The sequence below is a fragment of the Falco naumanni genome, chromosome 9 (assembly GCF_017639655.2).
Source record: "Falco naumanni isolate bFalNau1 chromosome 9, bFalNau1.pat, whole genome shotgun sequence".
Taxonomy (NCBI): Eukaryota; Metazoa; Chordata; class Aves; order Falconiformes; family Falconidae; genus Falco; species Falco naumanni.
In genome coordinates, this window is record NC_054062.1 from 12,226,261 (window position 1) to 12,245,998 (window position 19,738).

General features: G+C 51.4%; 1 protein-coding gene across 6 annotated transcripts in view; it reads left to right on the forward strand.

Annotated features, from left to right (window-relative positions):
- Positions 1-2,671: 2,671 nt before the first annotated feature.
- Positions 2,672-19,738, forward strand: part of MVB12B (multivesicular body subunit 12B) — a 68,817-nt gene continuing 51,750 nt past the window's right edge. Inside the window, exons 1-4 of one of the 6 annotated variants that reach the window (XM_040605417.1) lie at positions 2,674-2,959; positions 8,541-8,658; positions 9,728-9,850; positions 15,832-15,939. In XM_040605417.1, the coding sequence (XP_040461351.1) occupies positions 9,740-9,850; positions 15,832-15,939 (219 nt within the window). In that variant the 5' untranslated portion in view covers positions 2,674-2,959; positions 8,541-8,658; positions 9,728-9,739. Of the gene's footprint in view, positions 2,960-3,200; positions 7,100-8,540; positions 8,659-9,727; positions 9,851-15,831; positions 15,940-19,738 lie in introns of those variants that run through there. The other 5 variants (XM_040605415.1, XM_040605416.1, XM_040605414.1 and 2 more) reach the window with 5 other exon arrangements.

Below are 19,738 nucleotides of genomic sequence, written 5' to 3' on the forward strand. Positions count from 1 at the left end.
TGAAGCAGCAGCTAAACTGTGCTGGAAAGTGACTGTCTCTTTGGAAAAAACGTTATTGCAGATCATGCCACAGACATGTTGGGAAATATGTTTGCAGTGAATCTTAGAATATTTTGTGGATACTAAGCAGCAATTAGAGTCTTCCTTTGGAATCAATTCATTTCCTATCGCCGTGGTAGCAGGGAGGATCTTATTGAAACTCTAGGATTTTTAATATTATTACACTAAAGACTCTCTCAGTATCAGCATCTCCATGGGGGAGCATTAGCACACTGTAATGTGTAACAACTTCTCCAGTTCAGGAAATCTTGTTGTATTTGTAATAGGGCATTTGGGGCATATATTATGTATGGGACATATATTTCTCATTTCCACCAGGCATCATCTTTCCTTCTCTCTAAATTACTCTCCAAATCAAAAAAATGCATTGTATTCCTTATCACTATATATATATATTTTAATTTTTTTAAAAAAAATATTTGGATCCAGAAGCCACTACCAGCCATCAGGGCTGTATGCGGCAGAAGCCAGAAAGTCTTGGTCGAACAGTAGGGGAATACAGCTGTAGCTAAGAATACCCAGTTATTACCGTGGTTCAGCAAGCACCAGTCAAAAATGCTTTACTGGAGAGAAGCACCAGCCAGGAAAGGAGGAAAGTTCGGTCCCCTCCCAAGATTGTACCCAGGGTTCTGCTACTGCAGAACACTTTGCTTTATGGACAGGCATACAAAAACACTAGTGCAAACACTATTCTCTAGGCAAGCCTCTCAAACACTAACTAATAAAAGCTCATAGTGTTTCTCTTGATAAGAAGTCTGACCGCACCAGGATGAAGAGCAAGGGCCTAGAACAACCCTGAGGATCAAACCCAAGAACTCCCCTGGGCCTTAGCTGTAACCAACTCCACAGGCACCTCAGCAACTACTGACCAGCCACTGCTGGGCTCATGGGAAACTCTCGGTCAGCTGAGCATCTACCTACCTCAATGAGAGCCAGATAGATGCAAATGCAGCCTGGAGACACCCGTGGAAGAAAAGAGAAGGGCTGTTTGCTCAACTGTTCCTGCTCAGTTCAGCCTGGCTACGGGGATATACCTAGAGAGTTCAAATAGGATGGAAGCAGCAGCTAGCCAGGCAGGAAAAGAACAGGCTGGACAGAGCTACTCAATAGATGACTAAACCTGAACAAGAAGAAAGTGGGAGAGGGGAATAAAACAGGGAATTAGTAGTGTAGTTAAAGGGAGAATATCAGAGAAGGAATCACCCTATAACAACAGTGATGGACCTCCATTTAAGCGCATCACCCTTTCAGGTGGTACCTGATTTTGTCAGGACAAAAGGGGACAAGTGGGAGCAAATCTGGAGCGAGATCTTTTTCCTTTTTTTAAATCACAGAGGCCAAGTTTCCAGCACAAAGGAAACCATGGTTCTGATCAGGCATGTCATGGAAAATAAAGGAAACCAGCTCTAGAAAGGATGCAGGAGACAAACTTACCTGGTCTGTGCCCCGAGGGAACAGCCGAGTAATGTCTGATAAGCGCTTTTAGGAGGGCTTTCAACTTGACCAGTGATAAAAACTCACCAGGCTATGTTTCGTGCCTTTGCTATTGTGAAGTTTTTCACTGTACCTTTGCCAAATCTCTTGCTGCACTTCACACCCATCACTTCTGAGTTTATCACAAAGGACAGGGAAAACAGGTTACTGCTCTCCTCTTTGATTCATCTACAAATTAATGCTTTCCTCCCTCCTTTATTTCATTCTTCACCCCGGGATTTTTTTTTTCTTTAAATTAGCAGCTCCAGCTCTTTCAGTCTCACATCAAAGGCAACCCCTGCACCAATCTTGCTGCTTTCCAGATTATCAGTGATGACCTTCCCTGAGGTAAGGTGCTCAAAACTAAATGCAGGACAGCTGCAGGATTAGTTCATGTGATTATGGCTACAGGCCATGCTACTGTTCCAGGTTATGCTGTGATTTGCATCACCTGCTAATTCAGTTAAGCGCACTCTCAATTTCATCACTGGCACGTGATAATGTTGAGCAGAACCAGACTCAGCAGACCTTCAGGTCAGGATGTGTTGCATGCTGCAAGTGGACCCCTAACGGCTGTTGGTCACCCAGCCAGCGTGTTAGCCCTGCCCTCCCCGGGCCGTGTTTGCTTAGTTTGTTTTCCAGATGGCGGTGAGGGAGCATTGAGGATCTTACTGAAGCCAAGGGAGCTCCCAACACTGCTTATCCCCTAACCCCTGGGACTTGAGAAGAAAACTAGCTCGGTTTGACACGACTTGTCCTCCATCAGTCCACAGCAGCTGCCATTTCCCGGGTGTAGGTTGTTTCAGGTTACACTGACCAAATTACAATTGTTTAGCTGGTTTTCCCCCTGTGCGCTGCCCACCGGCCAAAGGCTCAGGCAGACAGCTGGAGGCCGGGGCAGACCCCCGCCCAGCAGGAGCTGGGGCGAAGTTTCCACCCAGGCAGAGGTCAGCAGGGGAATCGCGGGTTCTGAGTTTTTTTCCGTGAAGTTTAATTTTCTGAGGCCGGGGCAGCGGCCCCGAGCCCGCGGTGGGGCAGGACGCTTCGCGTTGGTTGCCGCCGGGGTCGCGGTGCCGCCGGGGCGGGGCGGGCTCTGGGCCCTGCGCACCGCGGACCGGCCGCGGGTGGGCGGGGGCCTGCGCAGCGGCGGCGGCGGCGCGGGGAGCCCGAGCTGCGCTGTGCTGCTGCGGCCCCGGCCCCGCCGCTCCCCGGGCCCGGCACGGCGCGCTCCGCCGGGTAAGGCTCCGCGCGGGGCCGGGCCGCGGCCTGCCCGCCGCTCCCCGCCCCGCTCCGCCCGGGCCCGCAGGCCGCTCCCCCGCTACCGCCGCTCCTCCCGCCGGGCCGCGCCGGCCTCGCCGGGCGATGAGGAGCTGCTTCTGCCTGCGACGGGGGAGTCGCGACCCGCCGCCCGCCGCACGGGCAACAGTTAAGTGTCCCCGAACCCGCCGCGGAACCCTTGGCGCGGCCGCGGCGCTCCCGGGCGGGGGGGCCGGGCCCGGCGGGCGCTCGGGGCTGCGGCGGGGCGGTGCGAGAGTGGGGCCCCGGCGGCGGCCTCACACGGCCGAGGGGGGAGGCGGGCGGGCCAGGCCCCGCACCCGGCTCGGGGCGGCCGCAGGGCCCCGGCGTGCGGGCCAGGGCAAAGCCCTCCCGGGGCGCCCGGCTGCGCGCGGTGGAGGGCCGGGCGGGGGCCTGCGGGGCCGTGCGTCGCGGGGAGGCCGCGCCTTCGCAGCGCTGCGCGCCGAGGGGGAGCGCTGGGCTCCGCTGGGGCGGGTGCCCGCCGTGGGGGCGGCTTCGGTCTGGCGAAGCCCCGGTGACCTTGACCTGCTCGGGAGCTTACTGCACGTTTTACTAGTGACTGGTTAGAGAAGGTAACAAAACCCCGGTGTTTCACATGGTCTCTTGCTGCAGGGTTTCACAGCGCGGGTTCAGCTGGTGCCCGTGTTTCTTGGCTGTTGCCAGGTTTCTGGGTATCTGGAGGCGGTAACACGGGCACTCTCTTTGCAGCACGGGCCTGAGCGGTGGTTCTGAGCAGCCTGTGCCTTATGTACTCGTGCCTTGCGTTACCAAGGCTTGTGACCTTCTGCTGCGGTTTCTGGAGAGGTTCTCTGAGACCCACCAAGCTGAAGTATTTTCTGTGCTTTTTCTGAGCTGGGGCTCTCACAGCGTGGTGGTGGTACCACAAGCAGAGTCCTTCAGCTGAAGCAAGACAGGCTGGGCTTTAGCAGATGCTCAGCTGGTCGGGCTAAAACTTGGGTTTTTCCATCATGTGTTTTATTTTACCTGAGTTAGACCATGTTAACACATACCTTAGCAGAGCCCACGCATCGTGTGGCAGGTTGGCAGTGTCATCCCTGTAATGTTAACTGAGCTGGCCTTACCCACTAGATTTTCTCATCATGCTGGGACAAAGGCTTAGGCTGAGCTTCAGGAGGTGTGAAATAAAACAGACAACACTTCAGTCCTGTAGTCCATGCTGCTCTGACAAAGTGAATCCCAGGCTGAAGGGTTCCTGTAGCCCCCCGGGACTCGTTCATGCATGTGCCAAGATAGAAATAACTGACCTGAATGTCATTTAAATTTTGCTGCCCAGGTGCAAGGTCATCTATGTATGGAAACCTATTTTGGTTTGAAATAGGACGTGCTAAAAAAATGTGTGTCCATAGTAAGAAGTGCTGTGAAGCAGTACAAGATCTCAGTTTTGCACATTCTGTGATTTAAGTTCCTGTTTCCATCCAGTTTAGTCAAAAAAATGTAGAGATTTTACAGCTGATATGGGGCAGCTGTCTTGAAGATGAGAGCCTGGGTGCAGGGGTGATTCCAGACATACCTTTCTTTGGGGTGAAATGCGAAACTGAAATTCTGTCTGCTTGTGATGGAGGCCTCCGGGGCCCTGACCCTGTGTCCTGCCACAGTCTCCTGTTTTTCTGATTGAAACTATGTCCCATTCCATCAACAGAAATAGAAAATTGGCCGGGGCTGTGTCCTGTTCCCGGATGCGGTGGGAGGACCGTGTGTGCAGAGGAGCGTGTCAGTGTAACTTCTAAGCAACCTGCGTTGTGCTAGCAGTACCTGCTGCTTTTTCAAAATGATAGAGCAGTAACTCGAGCATGTGAGCGAGGTTTTTAGTAACGTGCCTGCTTTGGTTTGATAGGATTATTTCCTGCAGGGTGTAGGAACTCAGCGAGGTAGTTGATAATTTTTGTCCCGTTTTGCCTTAGCTCATACTTTACTGTCTGTGGGAAGAGCAAGTCAATGTCAAAGTGCAGGGCTTGTAGTTGAAGGAAGAAACAATAAGACCATTCTCTCTCCAAGTCCTTTGCTATTTAACTTCAGAACTTGACCCGCTTTGCTGGCAGCATGATGCTTCTGTAGCAAATACATCATTGGGTCTGATGTGATCACGTACCCACCAGCTCTTGAACTTGCCTAACTTGTGGGAAAGGAACACTGAGAGGGAAAAATGCTCTATGAACTCACAAGAATACATTAATTTCTGAAAATGTATTCCTCTGACCACACACACTGCTGGGCTTTGGCTGGGATGCATATATAGCAGTCACCTCAGTGGCACACTTGAAGCCGACAGTGAAGCCAGCAGATAAGTATGCCCAGGGTAAACTAATAAAAGCAGACATGAGCTAGCAGGAAAATGGGTGAGAGCGAGTGAAAAGGACTTAGACAATCCTGAGGATGCTGGGAGAAGGGGAGATGTGTGGGCTGCAAGATGGCACCCTCCGGAGTGATGGGTTGCCCTCAGCTTTGCCGTCTCCACAGGGTGTGAGGTTCATGGTGCTGAGGTAGCTGCCTGGAGCCACACTGCCAGCTGGCAGGTGGGCTTCGCACTGCCAGGGCAACACAGCCCCTGTGTTAGACATCTCCTAGGAAGCAGACCTGGTGTGTGTGTTGAGACTAGGTACTTTGCAGCAGGAGGACCCAGAGCGGAGCACCAGTGAGTGTTGTGTGATAACGGATCAAACTGAGACCCCAGCTGGGCTGTACGTGTGTGGCTTTCTGACTGCTGCCTGCATTTCCTCTGCTCATCTCCCCTGCCCGTTCCTGGTGGCATGCCCTGAAGGCTGGCAGCCTCTGCAGCCAGGGGTGGCAGGACAGGACAGAGTGCCACTTGCTCTGGTTTGTGTAAAAGGCCATCAGCCCCCTGGCCTCAAACTCCCCAGTGCAAAGACTTCTAGAAGCCTGATCGGCAGCTCTGCCTGGAGCCTGCCTGCTGCAGGGCACCCCAACTCTAGTCACTGCTATCTCCTCTCTGGGCTGCGGCCCGCAGAGCCATCTCTGCTGGGCTGAAGGAGGGGGCCTTGCTGTGCCGCTGAGGGAGCGGGTTGGGGTCTGTGCTGTGCGCCTGCAGAGGTACCTGGTGGGGTTGGCCAGGCCATGCCTGGACTGGTACCACACAGAGCAAGTGGTCCCCCAAACCCTGGGCAGGAGGGGGCAAAGGAGGTAAAGCAGGGCCTTGGCTGAGATAGGGGAGAAGGCTGTGGCAGAGGCTGGCAGAGTCCCTGAAGGCCTCTCCTGCAGCTCCAGGCATCAAGATGCCTGGGACACCCATCCCTCCTGCCTGGCAGCATGGCCAGTTCGAGGGGGTGGGAAGCATTTGGGATAAAGCCAGCAGCGTGGCAGCTGCGTGCCAGGAGCCTGTTTTCTGTGTCTCGTCCTGCAGCCATCCCGTCCCGCTCTGCCGTGCGCTGCTCGGGACTGGTGCTGGCAGGATGCATGGTGACTTTCTCTGGTGGAGGCACGTCCTCTCCCTGCTGGCTTTGTCCTTCTCCCCGCTGGCTTTGTCTGAGCGGGCCCATGAGCTTCTGAAGCTTCTTCCTGCCCCGGGGCCGCATCCGGCTTCCCTTAGCAGCCCGGGCATGCTGGGGGCTGGATGTGGCCCTGCAGTTGGGAATGACCTCCAGGGAGCATGCTCCTAGCTAATGGGAAAAAATGTTCTTCTAATTTTTTTGGGCTGTTCCCAGAATAAACCTGCAGTGGGTGGAGCGGCACAGGCCCTTCAGCAGGGCTCGGCAAACACAGCTTAGCACAGGATGGTGAAAGGCCATCTCCTGGTCAGCTGGTTTGAGTTCTCAGCCACCATGATGTTAGGTGGGCATGTAGGTCAGACTCAAGTTGTTTAAAGAGAACTTAATTAAAATAACAAGCTGTCTAATAGGAGTATTTATAGAATCCTGCTCCTTAATTTAATCTGTTCTTTCACTGTTTGTTTTTTTATTTTTTAAGTTCAAAGGCACAATAGAAAAAACCAAACTTTGCAGACACCCTGGGGGAGAAGTGCAATGTAACTAATCATCTGTATGATTGCCCAGCCAGAGACTCCCCTCTGACCTGCGCAGAGTTCACAAAAATATTTATCTGAGTGTGCAGACGAATTGCTGCTGCTCCATATCTGTTCCAGATGCATCCTCAGTGCCATCCGCACAGCAGGAAGCTGCCCTGAGTGGCTGGTCTGGCACGACAGAGCCTTGCCATGCTGTGGTGGCCAGGCACAGGCTGACCCAAGCCTTTCCACTGTGGAACAGGGTGCACCGTGCGGATCAGAGACCCAGAGGTTTGTTTTCTGGATTGATGTACCGCCTGCCCACTGATCCCTGCTGGCTGCAGGCACAGGCTGTGCTCCGAGGGTCTGGCTGAGGAAGGTGCCAGGCTTACTGGGCACTCTGCAGTGATGGCGGGCGCAGGGAGCTCAGCTTGGTCCTGGCTGTAGTGGGGTGCTGCTCTGGGCCCTGCGCCGGTGCTGCATCATATCTCACCCCGTGGCTTCCGCCTCCCGCCCTCTCCAGGCGGAAAACCCTGTTCTCCGTGCTTAGCCGCCACCACCGCCATAGAGGGGCTTTGTGTGAGCCAGCACAAAGTGAAGACTGATGCCGTTTCCCCTCCCCCTGCTGCGCTGAGAGGGACCGCAAACGGCTCCGACGACAAAGGTGCCCTTTTTCCTCCCGCTGAGGCTGGGGTGCCGCCAGGGTGAGGGGTCTGCCTAGAGGCACCCACCCCTCTCCTCTCCTGCAGTGGTGCGGGGGACCCCCAGGGACCTGTCCTCAGCCTCTCCCAGGCTGACCCTGCTGCTGGGGTTCCTGCCGGGGCAGCTAGGCCCCCCTGCAACAGCTTCCAGTGTGGGTCCCTAGCCCCGTCATTGCCGCCGAGGAGGAGGAGGGAGCGCCAGGGGCTCCCTGCCCGCCTGGGCTCTCCCAGGGCCTGAGAGGGCACAGCCCCTCTGCTTCCCCTCCTGAGGTGAGGTGTCAGTACTGTTCCAGCTGACCCAGCTCCCCCACCTCTGTGGAGCAAACCAGTTCTTCGTCGGGGCAGGTTTGGTGGAGGCCAGAGGCGCTGGGGGAGCAGATCTGCTTCCCCACGGTGCAGCTGCAGCCATGCTGGGACCTGCCGCGCAGTGTTTTTTAGCGTGCTGGGGAATATCATCACTTACCTGGATTTCAGTTCAAAATGGCCTAAGAGAAGCTCATATCAGTATTCATTATCGTCCAGCTCCTCCCAGTGTGTAATAACAAGTCATCATGTTATTGAGAGTGACTTGGAAAGGTTTCAGAAAACGTGCATCTGTATGAAGAACAGATTGTAAGTTCTTTGTTAAATTCACATTATTTTTGCTTGGTACTGCACGTTTAGGCAGTGGGTTCTGGATTATTTGGGAGGCATCTGGATGAGCTGGTAGAGCAGTGCAGGCAGGGGCGCGGGGTCTGTCTGGGCTGTGCCGGGTGCCACCAGTGTTCCTGCAGCAGGGTCCTGAGAACAGTGAGCCCCTATGGCTCAGGGTGCACTTCTAGTTGTGCTTTGGAGGCTTAGACCACATAGGAAGCAAAGCGGGTCTGCTTTGCTTTCTCCGTGCTGGGTGCTTGTCTAGGTACCAAAGCAGAGCTCTCCTGGGTTTGGCTCATCATCAATAGTGTTTTCACCATTACTGATTGCTATTTTCTGTTGTTCTGGACTCCTCAGGTAGTCTGGCTGTTCATGTGACATTATTATTATTTACATAGGGCCCAGACTTGCTCTTTCTTGTTGCCTGCAGCACGGTGTTTGTTCAGACTGGGCATTGTGAAGTGTAAACCCAGGTCCCACTGGCACCAGCACTCACCTCTGCCTTTTCTAGAAGCAGTAAGTAACCAGCCATCTACATGGCCTAGAAATGCTGGGGTTTAATTGCTCTGAGGAGGGAATTGAATTAGGTAGCTCTGGTTCATGGCTTGTCTGGCTGCTCAGCAGTGATGCTTGTTTACACAGAGCACTGCCCTTTTATCTCTGGGTTCGTGGGGGGTGGTTTCCTGGGGCATTCCTGCCTGAAAGCCAGAGAAGACTTGCCCTGACTGGCTGCCTCTGCAGGAGATCACGTGCTGAGGCAGTGCACCTTTCCTCCTCCTCCTCCTCAGCGAGTTGTTTCAGCAGCTCTCTTGTCCTTTCCTCGTGCTTCCTGCAACAGCATCTCTCCGGAATTGGTTGATCTTACCCGCTTCTATCCCCCTCTGCATATCTCCCTCCCGTGAAGTACTCGGTGATGTCTCCCCTCTCCTGGAAGATGCTCAGGCCCTCACCAAGGCCTCTGTCCGCTTTGCATCAGACCATCCTGTGCTGCTTCATCTGTGTTCCCCTGGTGTTGAGGCTCTCTGCAGCAAGCGTGATTTTGCATACAGCGCCAGATACATCTGTGCTGCTACATGAAAATGGTTTGGTTCAGGAGGGTGCAATGGGACCGAAGACTTGTAGGGGACCCCCCCCCCCATGTGTCTAACACCCATAGTGGATGGGGAACCTCCCAGTGAAGCCATTAGGAGCAGATTTCTTTCTGTTTAAAATGACAGAGCTGCTTCAACCAGCCTGACTCAGGGATGAAATTTGCTCTCTGGGAGGGAAGGGAATTGAGCTTGGGTTTTCCCATCATTGCTAGATGGAGACCAGCCCATGCTGAGTATCCTAGAAACAACAAAATTAATCTCAGAAGAGGCTGCTGGCCCAAATTCCAAGCCTGTTGGGCATTGCACAAATGTACCCTCTTATCAAAAGCAAATGAAACTGCAGAAGGTGTGTCTGGCCTAATACTGTGTTTAACTTGGTAGTCTGTGGTGTGTCAGCACAGGCACTGTGGCATGCATGCAGACTCTGGGTGCTCTCTGTCTTCTGCTGGTGGTGTGCTGCCAAGCAGCCCTTTAATTCTGCTCCTTTCTTTCAGGATCAGTCCATAATGCCTGAAGTGCGAGACCTCTCAGATGCCTTGCCTGACTTGCCGATGGATCCCATCACGGGTGTTGGTGTGGTTGCATCCCGGAATCGAGCACCGACAGGTTATGACGTAGTAAGTAGAGCTATTTCAGCTGCTGTTGCTAAAGCTTTGATTCTGCACTAATGAGGCTTTACTTTGCTGGGAACAGCATCTCTTCCAGAGGGCACTTGCCTTCAGATGTGTGCTTTAAGAAGCAATTTGATATCCAGCTGCCCACCACTCAGCCCACAGCACGTAGTGCTTTCCCTCAGTGGAGGTTTGTGGGTGCAATCATGGTACTTCATCTGTGCCACTCCAGAGGAGCATAATTACCTGGGTGAGGGGTTTTCAGAAACAGCTGGCCACCATGGCATGCAAATTTAATAATCCTAGTAACATTCATCCTGAAGGAGTCCTAAGTATTGCACAAATTATATCTCTGAATAAATGGATCCCGCATCAGCTGTTTAATCCCACATATCAGCACTGCACAGTAATGATGAGAAGCTCCAGAATGGAAAGCAAAGAGTTTTGCAAGGATGATTTTGATGGACAGAATGCAGACCTCTAAACTAAACTTTGGCAGGAGGCTGAGCAGCAGGAAAAGGCAGCTGGATATAGCAGAGGTGAATATGAGTGTGTAGAGGGAGGTCACTGTTCAGCAGCTGCTTGTTCCTTGGCTTAGTTGCTGTGTAACCAACAGTATGACTTTTCTCCCCATGGATTAGTGTCCCAAACAGTGAAATAACATAAAGTACTGACCTTGCAGAGCTCTTTATGGAAAGATTTAGGCCCTAGTCACCTTTCTATGTACGTGCTTCAACTGTGCTACATCACACCTTGGGTTTCCAGAGTTGCACAGCTTGTGTGGTCAGGAGTGGAAACCAGTTGACTTGAGGCTTTGCTTACACCTTTTCAGCTCTGAACCGCTGCATGCCCTGTTCAGTGTGAAGGCTTCAGGTTGAAGTAAGGACATGAGGGAGGGAATTGTGAAAAGGTTCCTCAAAGACCTGGAAAGCTTTTGCATTCACTGCATTTTTCTGAGGGCTCATTCCCTGTGTGAGCCAGGCTGTGTAATTAGCTGCTTGCCCTGATAAAGGAGCACGGGACAATGTGAGAGTTGTGGTAACAGAATTGTATTCTGGCTAAATGACTGGGCAGAGAGAGTGCTCACCCTAGATAGCCTGTCTGTGGTTTAACAGGGAGCTTCGCTGCTAACGCAGTTTAAACAAGATAAAAGAGTCTTCCTGTGGCTTAATCCAATTATGACGGTGGTGTAATAATGCTTGTGAATGTGGGTCACTCTCTTCTAGGGGGCACAGAGGAGGCTGCCTTTCCTCTGGTTCTTCTGCCTTCCTCTCTGTTTACAAGGAGCTCTTCTCTGACCCTGGGGCCAGCAGTCCCTGCTGCCAGGCCATGGGGCAGTGCCTGCTGTCTGCAGTTGTCCTGCCCTAAGCGTGGCTTCCATGCAGTTCCTGCTTCAGCCTTATGTATGGCAGATCAGCAGTCCGGCTCGGTGCCGGGGTGCTGCAAGCCACAGTCTGTGACCTTTCCGCTGCACAGCACCTGCTGCGATGAGGCCACTCTGGGTGCCACCTTCATGTGACAGGATGTCCTGGTACTTAAACCTATGGGGCCGTGGCACATAGGGATGTGCTTTTCTTGTCTGAATGTCTGGGAAGGTGGCTCCTCTGCGTGAGTCAGGACTCTGGAGCAGTGTGTGGTATGTGGGGTTGCCACTTCCCCGTGACCTCTCTGGGACCCACTGAACTATCTGAAGGCATGAAGCAGAGCACGCAGAAGTGCACTTCTCAGTGCAGCAGGGAGAGTCATGTTCCGAGACGTGGGCAACGTGCAGAGTTGGGCGGTCTCAGGCTCTGCGTTTCTCCAGATACGCAATTTCCCTAATGAGACACCAATAGTTGATTGTTGCTTCAGGGTGTAAAGCCTTGATGAAGGCAGCTGTGACAGCTCCATCCTAGGAGTGTACTCCCTAAAGCCCTAATAGTTAAGAGATTTGGATTGCACCCTGAAAAGGAGAACCGCTTACATCTTTTGGGAAGTGTTAACACTGGTTTATCTTGGGATGTTGTAGTCCCCTGGTCGCTTTGCCTTTTGCTACAGCATCCTGCAACATTCAGTTCCTCAGGTGGATTCACAGTTGCATGGGAAACTATTTCCTCATGTTAGTGATGAATTTGACATTGTGTAGTTTTCACTGGTGGTTTTGAGTTATGTGACTGTGCAGTACCCAGTTCTCTCTCTCTGAGACAGCTATGTTACAGGCTTTACCTAGTTTCCCTTTCATTTGTGTCCTTTCTCCAATAAACAACCATTGCCATATCCTTTTCCTTCCTTTTCCCTTTGCTCCTTTTTAAAACAAGCAAGCAGAGGCATGGGTGCTTTCAGCCCAGGTGTAAGTTAAAAGCCCAGGGGATGTCCTGGTCCGTTTTCCAGGTTTGCATGGAGCCCTCTGGGTTCAGCACACCCCCCGGCTGGAGGTGACACTGCAGCAGAGCCTGTGATACCAGAACTGGGGGAATGCTGGTGAATGGGTCGGAGGTCTCTTACCCTCAGTAATTTTTTAATTACTCGGAAATCTCCATTGCCTTTGTGTCTGCCTAGAAAACAGCTACTGACGCTTGTAATGACTAGCCAGGTCTATTTAAGAGCTGAAGGACCAAAGACTTACGTTGTCAGAATGTACATAGTGCATCTGAACTTAGATTCCTGAAAATCTGCCCAAACTGGCAAGACTGAGTGTCTGGGTGGGGAGGAGGGGGAGGAGAGGTGGGAGGCCGGAGCCTGGGGGTGGAGAGGTGTGGTTCCCAGCAGCCACCTTCCTTGCTGCGGGCTGGACGCCAGCTCCACAGTTGGGTTTGCTCTGGGGTGGGAACCTAAGCAGGCTGCTAACCTGTGGCTGTGCTGGAGCAGGGGCGGCCCAGCACCCACTGGTGGGGCAGGCAGTTTGGTGGGCCTCTTTGCCAAAGGCCTGCCCAGTGGCAGCAGTAACTCCATACTGACTGCTGGGCAGCAGGTAGAGCAACCAGCACTTGGAGGGGTTGGCTGGGGAACACCTTCCACACTGGGTGTCACTCCATCAAGTCAGTCTCTTTTGTAACACATGCTTGAGGAGTGTCTTCCCCCAGCTCTGTGAGAAGGACCGTTCTTTGTGCCTGGAGTGTCGTGTCCTCAGTCCTGCATGTTCAGCACCTCTTAGCTGAGCAGAGGACAGGGTGAGCTGGGGCTGCACAGTGCCCATCCTGCTGGGCAGGTCTGCCTGGGCCTCTCCAGGTCGTCTCCCTTCCCATGCTGCCCCACTGAGGGTACACTGCCATCGTGAAGCAGCGCCGCTCAGGCAGAGCTCTGCTTCAAGAGGTGGTGAGGATCCTCCTTGCCTGCAGGAGCCCAGCAGATGATGTAAGAAGTTTCCTGTTTATATTGCTCTGTTTTCTTTCCCCATAGGTTTTCTGACAAGTTAATGCATGCTTGCATTCTGCAGGCTTGGAAAAAGTCTTCAGCAGGATGATGCGGAGGCAGAGCGCTCAGGGTTAATTGTTCGGGATGTTGCCTGTGACTGTTACATTTTGACAGAAGCAGAAATGGTTTTGCCATCATTCCTGTGGGGCCCTGGGGCTGACTAGCTCTCACCCCCAGCCGCTTTTTGCTCTGCTGCTGGTGTCCTCCTGCAAGGCTCCACAGGTGGCACGGCAGGCACAGCCTGCCTGGTGCTGCCGGGGCAGGCAGCCATGCAGCCTCTGGCAGCTCAGCTGGGTGGAGGAGCATCAGAGGGGCCCGAGCGGCTGCTCAGCAGGGACCCTGTCCCCAAGAGGCAGTGCTGTGGGCCAGGCCTGGCACTGCTGGCTCCCAGGAGGCAAGGGCCTGGTCCCACCGCCAGCTGCCGGTGCTGCGTGGTGCCCAGGCTGCCCTGCCATCGGGCAGGGGAGTGCGAGGTCAGCCAGTGCTGCTGTGCCTGGCAGGAGGGGGGTCAGCGCCCTGCCCTGTGGCTCCCTGCAGAACCAGCTTGGATCTTTCTAGTAGATATTTGATGGGTTAGAATGACAAGGTTGCTGCTGGAAGGGGCTGTGGTGTGGGTCAGAGGTTTGGGCGTTTTTTTATCACCAAGTTGCAGTGTAACAGTGCCAGGCTTCTCCAGAGGGGCAGCAGTGCCAGCCCGCCAGTGCAGGGGCCCATCAGGGCTCTCGGCCAGCTGTGCCCTGGGCAGTGAGTTGTAGAGACTGGTATCAACTGAAGTGATGTACTTCCACCTCAAAAATGATTTGGTATCGTTGTAGGCAATGTGAAGTCCCTAAAGCTTACAGAGGTCTGATAAAAAACACGTTTGACAGCAACTTGTATAGCACCGGTTTTACAGTTGCAGGCTGGGTCTTTTGCTGCCTGTTTTGAGCATCTTTAATGTGGGAAACAAACTGGCTGACACAAGAAAAACTGAAACCAGACTCGAACCATATTAATTAACAAAATGTATAAATCTGGTTGTAGTCCCTCAAACCATTTCTAACAAGGGCTGGGGTTAAAGCTACATTTCTCTATATGCCAACAGTTTTTCTAAGCTGTCTGTTTTCTTTTTTTTTTATTTCTTTTCACCAGGACTGACTTACCCACAGGGGAGGGAGGTGCATGTGGATTTTATATATTCCCAAACTAGCACTTTAGGAAAGAGCTGAAATCAAGGAATAATAAAGAAACAAAAAAAAATCCCACCAAAATCCTGTTCTGAAATTTTACTATTTACAAATGATGCATGTTTCTTTGCAGAAGCTGTGTGTGTTGTACAAGGGCTCGAGCTGAGCAGGCACTTGTGAACAGCAGTTGCCAAAATGTGAAGAGCAGCCAATGCACTTTGCTCCCTTTGATCAGACAATAAACACGCTTTTTTTCTCCCGCACTTTGGGTAATTGGAGGGTCTTGTCAGCACACATCTCTTGCTTCCTGCACCCTGCGCAGAATCTCTGCTTGACAAAACATGGGTGCAAACAGTAACAACAAATGTCAGCTCTTTGTTATCAGGCTGCTCTGGGGCCAAGGTCTTAACTCAGTAAGATTAGACTTGGAAGAGCCACAGCAGAGCAGTTTGCCCCCATCTGAGAGGCATTAGGCAGAAGTTCAGCTGTGCCTCTGTGTATCTTCAGACCATGCGAAGAGTCTACTGTTGGGAGCCGTCAGTCAGGCATTAGTCTGGTGGGGTGATCTTACTTCTGCTACCCTTCTCTTTGCATTTGCCTTCTTGTCTCCTCTCTTAATTGACAACAAACCTTTTGGGGCAGGGGCTCTCAACAGCTTATGCCATGCAGGGTGAGTGCCTGGCTGCTGAAGGAGCAGAGCCCTTTCCCTGGGCATGGTGCTGCCTCATGCCCATTCCTTGAGTCAGCTCAAAGGCAAGATCTTTGCCTGCTTTTCTCTTCCTGCACGTGCCTCTCGCTTTAGTGGAGGGCCTGGGGTCCATTTCCTTTGCCCTCCGTGCAGCGCATGCCACTGATTCGACTGGACGCATGGTTACATTGGAGAGGGAAGTTTACAGAGTGCATCCTTGCATGTGGCACTGCTGCTAAAGTACTTGAGTGACCAGGGCTTTCCCCAGCCTTCCTTCCAAAAAGGAAGCAGCTTTTTGGCCTGGCAGCCAGAATTCCTAGATGGCATTTCTGTGAAAATAATACTGAGATTGGGCAGTTCATTTGCTTTTTCTACATGGACCCCTCCTCAGAGCTTGCCCTAGTGTGCCCTTGTGTGTAGGGCAGTAATGAGAGCCTAGATATGCTGACTTTTCTAAACTATTGTTTGGAGACTGTAACCAAAGTTGCTGTTTCCTCATTAGAATAGCTTTTGTCAGAGCATCTTTAATCAACAGACTCCCGAGAGACACTGGTTTTTAGAACTTCTTTTTATACCTCCTCTTGAAAGTTCTTGCACTATACCTCGTGCAGAAACTAATGAGATGCTGTGAGAGTTCGGGCTACTGTTAATTAGAAGAGGTCTGAGGAAGAAGTACTGCACATATATTAACTTTATCTTGGCTCACATGTCTCCTCTCTCCCTCTGTCTCTTCTTTCTAGGTTGCACAAACAGCAGATGGCTTGGATGCTGACCTCTGGAAAGATGGCTTATTTAAATCCAAGGTCACACGATACCTGTGCTTCACAAGATCATTTTCAAAAGAAAATGTAAGTCCGTTTGCTGAGTGTCTGTATGATTTGCATCTGTGCCTGGTATGCTTTTACCCATAAGATGATTCATTTTATGGAGCCAATTATAATTCAAGCAGGCATTTCACGGAGTTTGGGTGAGCCAGGAGGCAAACTGCAATGGCAGGATATTTGCATTTTGTCTGTGTTCTTTGTTGGAAGAAATTGCTGGCAAAATCTGCAATAAAAGCAGCAAAAAAGGGAATGCTTGCATTTCAGCAATCCCGTCATGCTAGTGTTTCCTGCTGTAGCAGTGGGTGCTGCATGTTCATGATCCTGATGAATTTCTAATTACCTAGAGAAGCAAATGCTGCAGGTAGTGTTGATGAAGGAAATGTTAGTTTCTGAATCCAGGAGCATTATAGATATTTTCTTGTAGGATTAGCTTTTCTTTCTTTCTTGTTTTTCGTGCTGATTCTTGAAATTTTGCCCACATTGTGCATATGTTACCGTATTCTTGTAATCTTCTAGTATGGCTATTAAGCACAAGTTAATATCTGATTAGTGGTGGTTGTCTGCCCGCATCTTCTGTGGAGGAGACAAGACCATGTGCAGTGAGAACCCGATGCCTTCTACTTTGTTTTTTGTTGAGGCTACTGTGAAAACTTCCTATTTTCTGGAGGAACTATTTAATTCTACAATGAATGCACTCCATCTAGTGGGTAATCCTGCTTTTTGTCATGTTTTAGATATTCACAGTGACTCAGTTGTCAGGGTATGGAGATAGCATTTTGTACTTGTGCTTTCACCAACGATGGGAACAGAAAAGCGATTGTGACTTCAGAGGCTCATTATGGGTCCTGACAGGAAAGCCGGGGACTGCCGGTTTCCAGCATTTGACCTTTATTCCATCCACTTCCCTGCCTGCCTGCCTGTAGATTAAAATAAAGCTCCAGAGCTATGGGAAATACTGCTTCCTGGGGTGGATGGACAAAAATTGTGCTTTTCATCCTGGAGTAACTGCAGTAACAGGAATTAATAGCCCCAGAATAGGCAGGGAGGGTATTAAACAGAAAGATTTGTGTTGATTTGAGTATTAAGTTTGTCTGTGGCTACCTGAAATGCAAGGTTGTCAGAAATAATTACAGTAGTAGCAATTGCTGGCTACCAGAGACGGCGTGAATACCCTCAGTCAGTGCCTGTTGGGCTTTCGGCATTAATCCTCTGCTCGGCATAGTTTGGGAATGCCTTCCTCATATTGATGAGTGAATTAAAAGGAGTGCTGGGGGAGGACTGCCTGTCCCAGCTGCACAGCAGCCTGGTGTGTGAGGTGTGGCATGCGTCGCTGTGTCCTGTGTGTGGGTTGTCTCAAGCCCTGTGTCAGTGGCACATTAGACCCCCAGGTGCTTCTGGCAGAGCTCCTGGGCAGCAGCCTGCAGGCAGTGCTGCCCGTGTTAGGGCGCTGGCATTGAGCCCGTGCTTCTGCGGCTCACCGTGGCTGTACGTGATGGGCAGCCAGAGCACCCTGTCTTCTCAGAGGGTGGATTTCCCAAAGCTGGCTGGTCCCCATCCTGAGCACATGCTCTGCCCGTGCCAGGCAGAACGTGTGCTTGTGCTGCTTGAGGCAGTGGGCTTCACGTGTGCGAGGGGCCTTTTTGTGAGGCAGAGACCTGACCGATAGATGCTGGTGCCAGTCTGCCAGCCCCTGGGGAGCACACAGACCTGATCAGTGTTCCTGGTCCTCTGGGAAGACTGAAAGAGGGCTGATGGGCTGGGAGGAGGAGGAGACCGGTGGGGGAACAGCCTTTTCCTCCCCTACAGGGAGCAACATGCTTGTCCCCAGTTAGCCCAGCAAGAGGTTTCTCTCCTCTCTCTTTCTCTCCAGCCACACAGGGATGTGAATGCTGCCTGAGTGAGGACCTCAGAGGGTTAAAAAGCCTCAGTCCTCCCTGGTAGCCATGACCTAGAGCTCTCATCTGGGAGGCAGAGGTCCTGTTGCCTGGACATTGATGTGTTGCTATACTTTGGGTTGGAAGTTTTGCTGCTTTTGTGTTTAACAAAACACTGGGAACAGTTTGTCCCAAGGAACATGTTGTAGTTGGCAGAGTTAATGCACCTCAGATAGGTGATTTATAACAGAGATAGCTGTCTCTCTATCAGAATAATCATTCCCAACAGCTTACAATATTTGACAGATTATAAGAACGTTGCTGGTATTTGAGTGTCATGGTGAGGAGGCCCTGAATGGTGCTTCTCGCCAAAAAGGAGGCTTTGTGCCCTTTTCTCTTGCGTATGTGGCAGAGCATCAGTGCTGACTCCCCGTGTTTCAGCAGCTAACCAACTTATCAGAGGCATCTCTCCTACCTGTCTGCTGTTGATGTAGGAATGGTTGTTGGTTCAGCTGAAAGTCGCACGCTGATGTAACACAGCCAGACAGTTTGGATAAATAAAACATGAAGGATGAATCGGCAGCGAGCACTTCCATCTACTATTTGCTGTGCCAGGACTACATTAACTGATACATTCAGGCTTTGCAGCATCCGGCATTGCTCACTCTGAGAAGCCCTGGCCAAAGTGGGGGCAGAGGCACGTGGGGGCTGCCTGGCCTCAACCACTTTGCATGAGCAGAGGACACGTGCCATGTTTCTGTGGTGGGACAGGGCGCAGGCATGGTGGTCCTCCTGGGGAGGAGTTGGCCATGAAAAGCAGAACCTCCAAAAAATAAACTTGGATCTGATCTCCCCTTATTTCAGAGGCTGCAAATTTAAATACACTTTAAAATAGTTGAGAGTAATAGAGAGTAGAGGTTTACCTGAAATACTCTGCCAGATAAAAACTACAGGAGGTACTTAGCAACCAGTAACAGTAAAACACACTGATGTGGTTTGATGGCTTAGGATGAAATTTTAATTGTTCTGTATTGCATTTCTGTTGATAAAGGCTGTGTAGTAACTAAAGTGTGGTTTTCTTCCATACGTGAATCCAGATTATTGGCAGCAATGCAGGCTTTAATGAGAACTGCAAAGAAAATCTGGTCTCTAAACAATTGTGGAGGCTGTCATTCTGAATTGTGTTTTGAGCTCTTCAAGCCTTGATTAATAGGATGAGGCATCAGTTCAGAATTCATATGGACTCCAAATGAAGTTCTTTGTTCCAAATGGCCTGTTCTTCTGGAGTGTGCCTGTGTTTGGAGCTAGAACCATGTCTATTCAGTACTAATTAGCTAATGCATGTAATAACTTGGCTGTGTCTGCATGAACCATCTTCCCTTAATGCTTTCTGCTGTTGCTGTCACAGAGATGTCGTGCTACTATTGTAGATGTAGAGTGTGTGAGAACTAAGGTGACCTGCTTAGTGGATGAGTTGGTGGAGGTAATACTTTGAACTGCTGTGTTTCCAAACGGAATAATTTGGTTGTGCTTCCAAGGATCCAGAAATATGGCAGTGGATGAGGCATAAGAATCTGTAAATGCTGAAAGTTGTCCGGTCTCCCAGTCAATCATCATGTAGTTCCTGCAGAGGAGACAGTTGCAAGTGTTGGCTTGGTACCTCCTTACCATTTTCGAAGTTGGTGGTTGTAGGGGAATTGTAGAGGAATTATAGAGGAATGAAGCTGGGTTACTTAACATTGATAATATACAGCTGTGGGCTGGCTTCAGGGGCTATGGGTTGGCTGATGTGGATAAGGTGCAGTTGTGGCTGGTTCCTGGTAAGTGGTTAAATAGCTCTGAGGGGTATGGAAGAGGAGGACTGGATGAAGAGAGACCTGGAGGAAGCAGAGGGAGGAGAGAGAGCGTGCCCTGGATGTAGGAGAGATTGAGCAGGCAAGAAGCAGGGT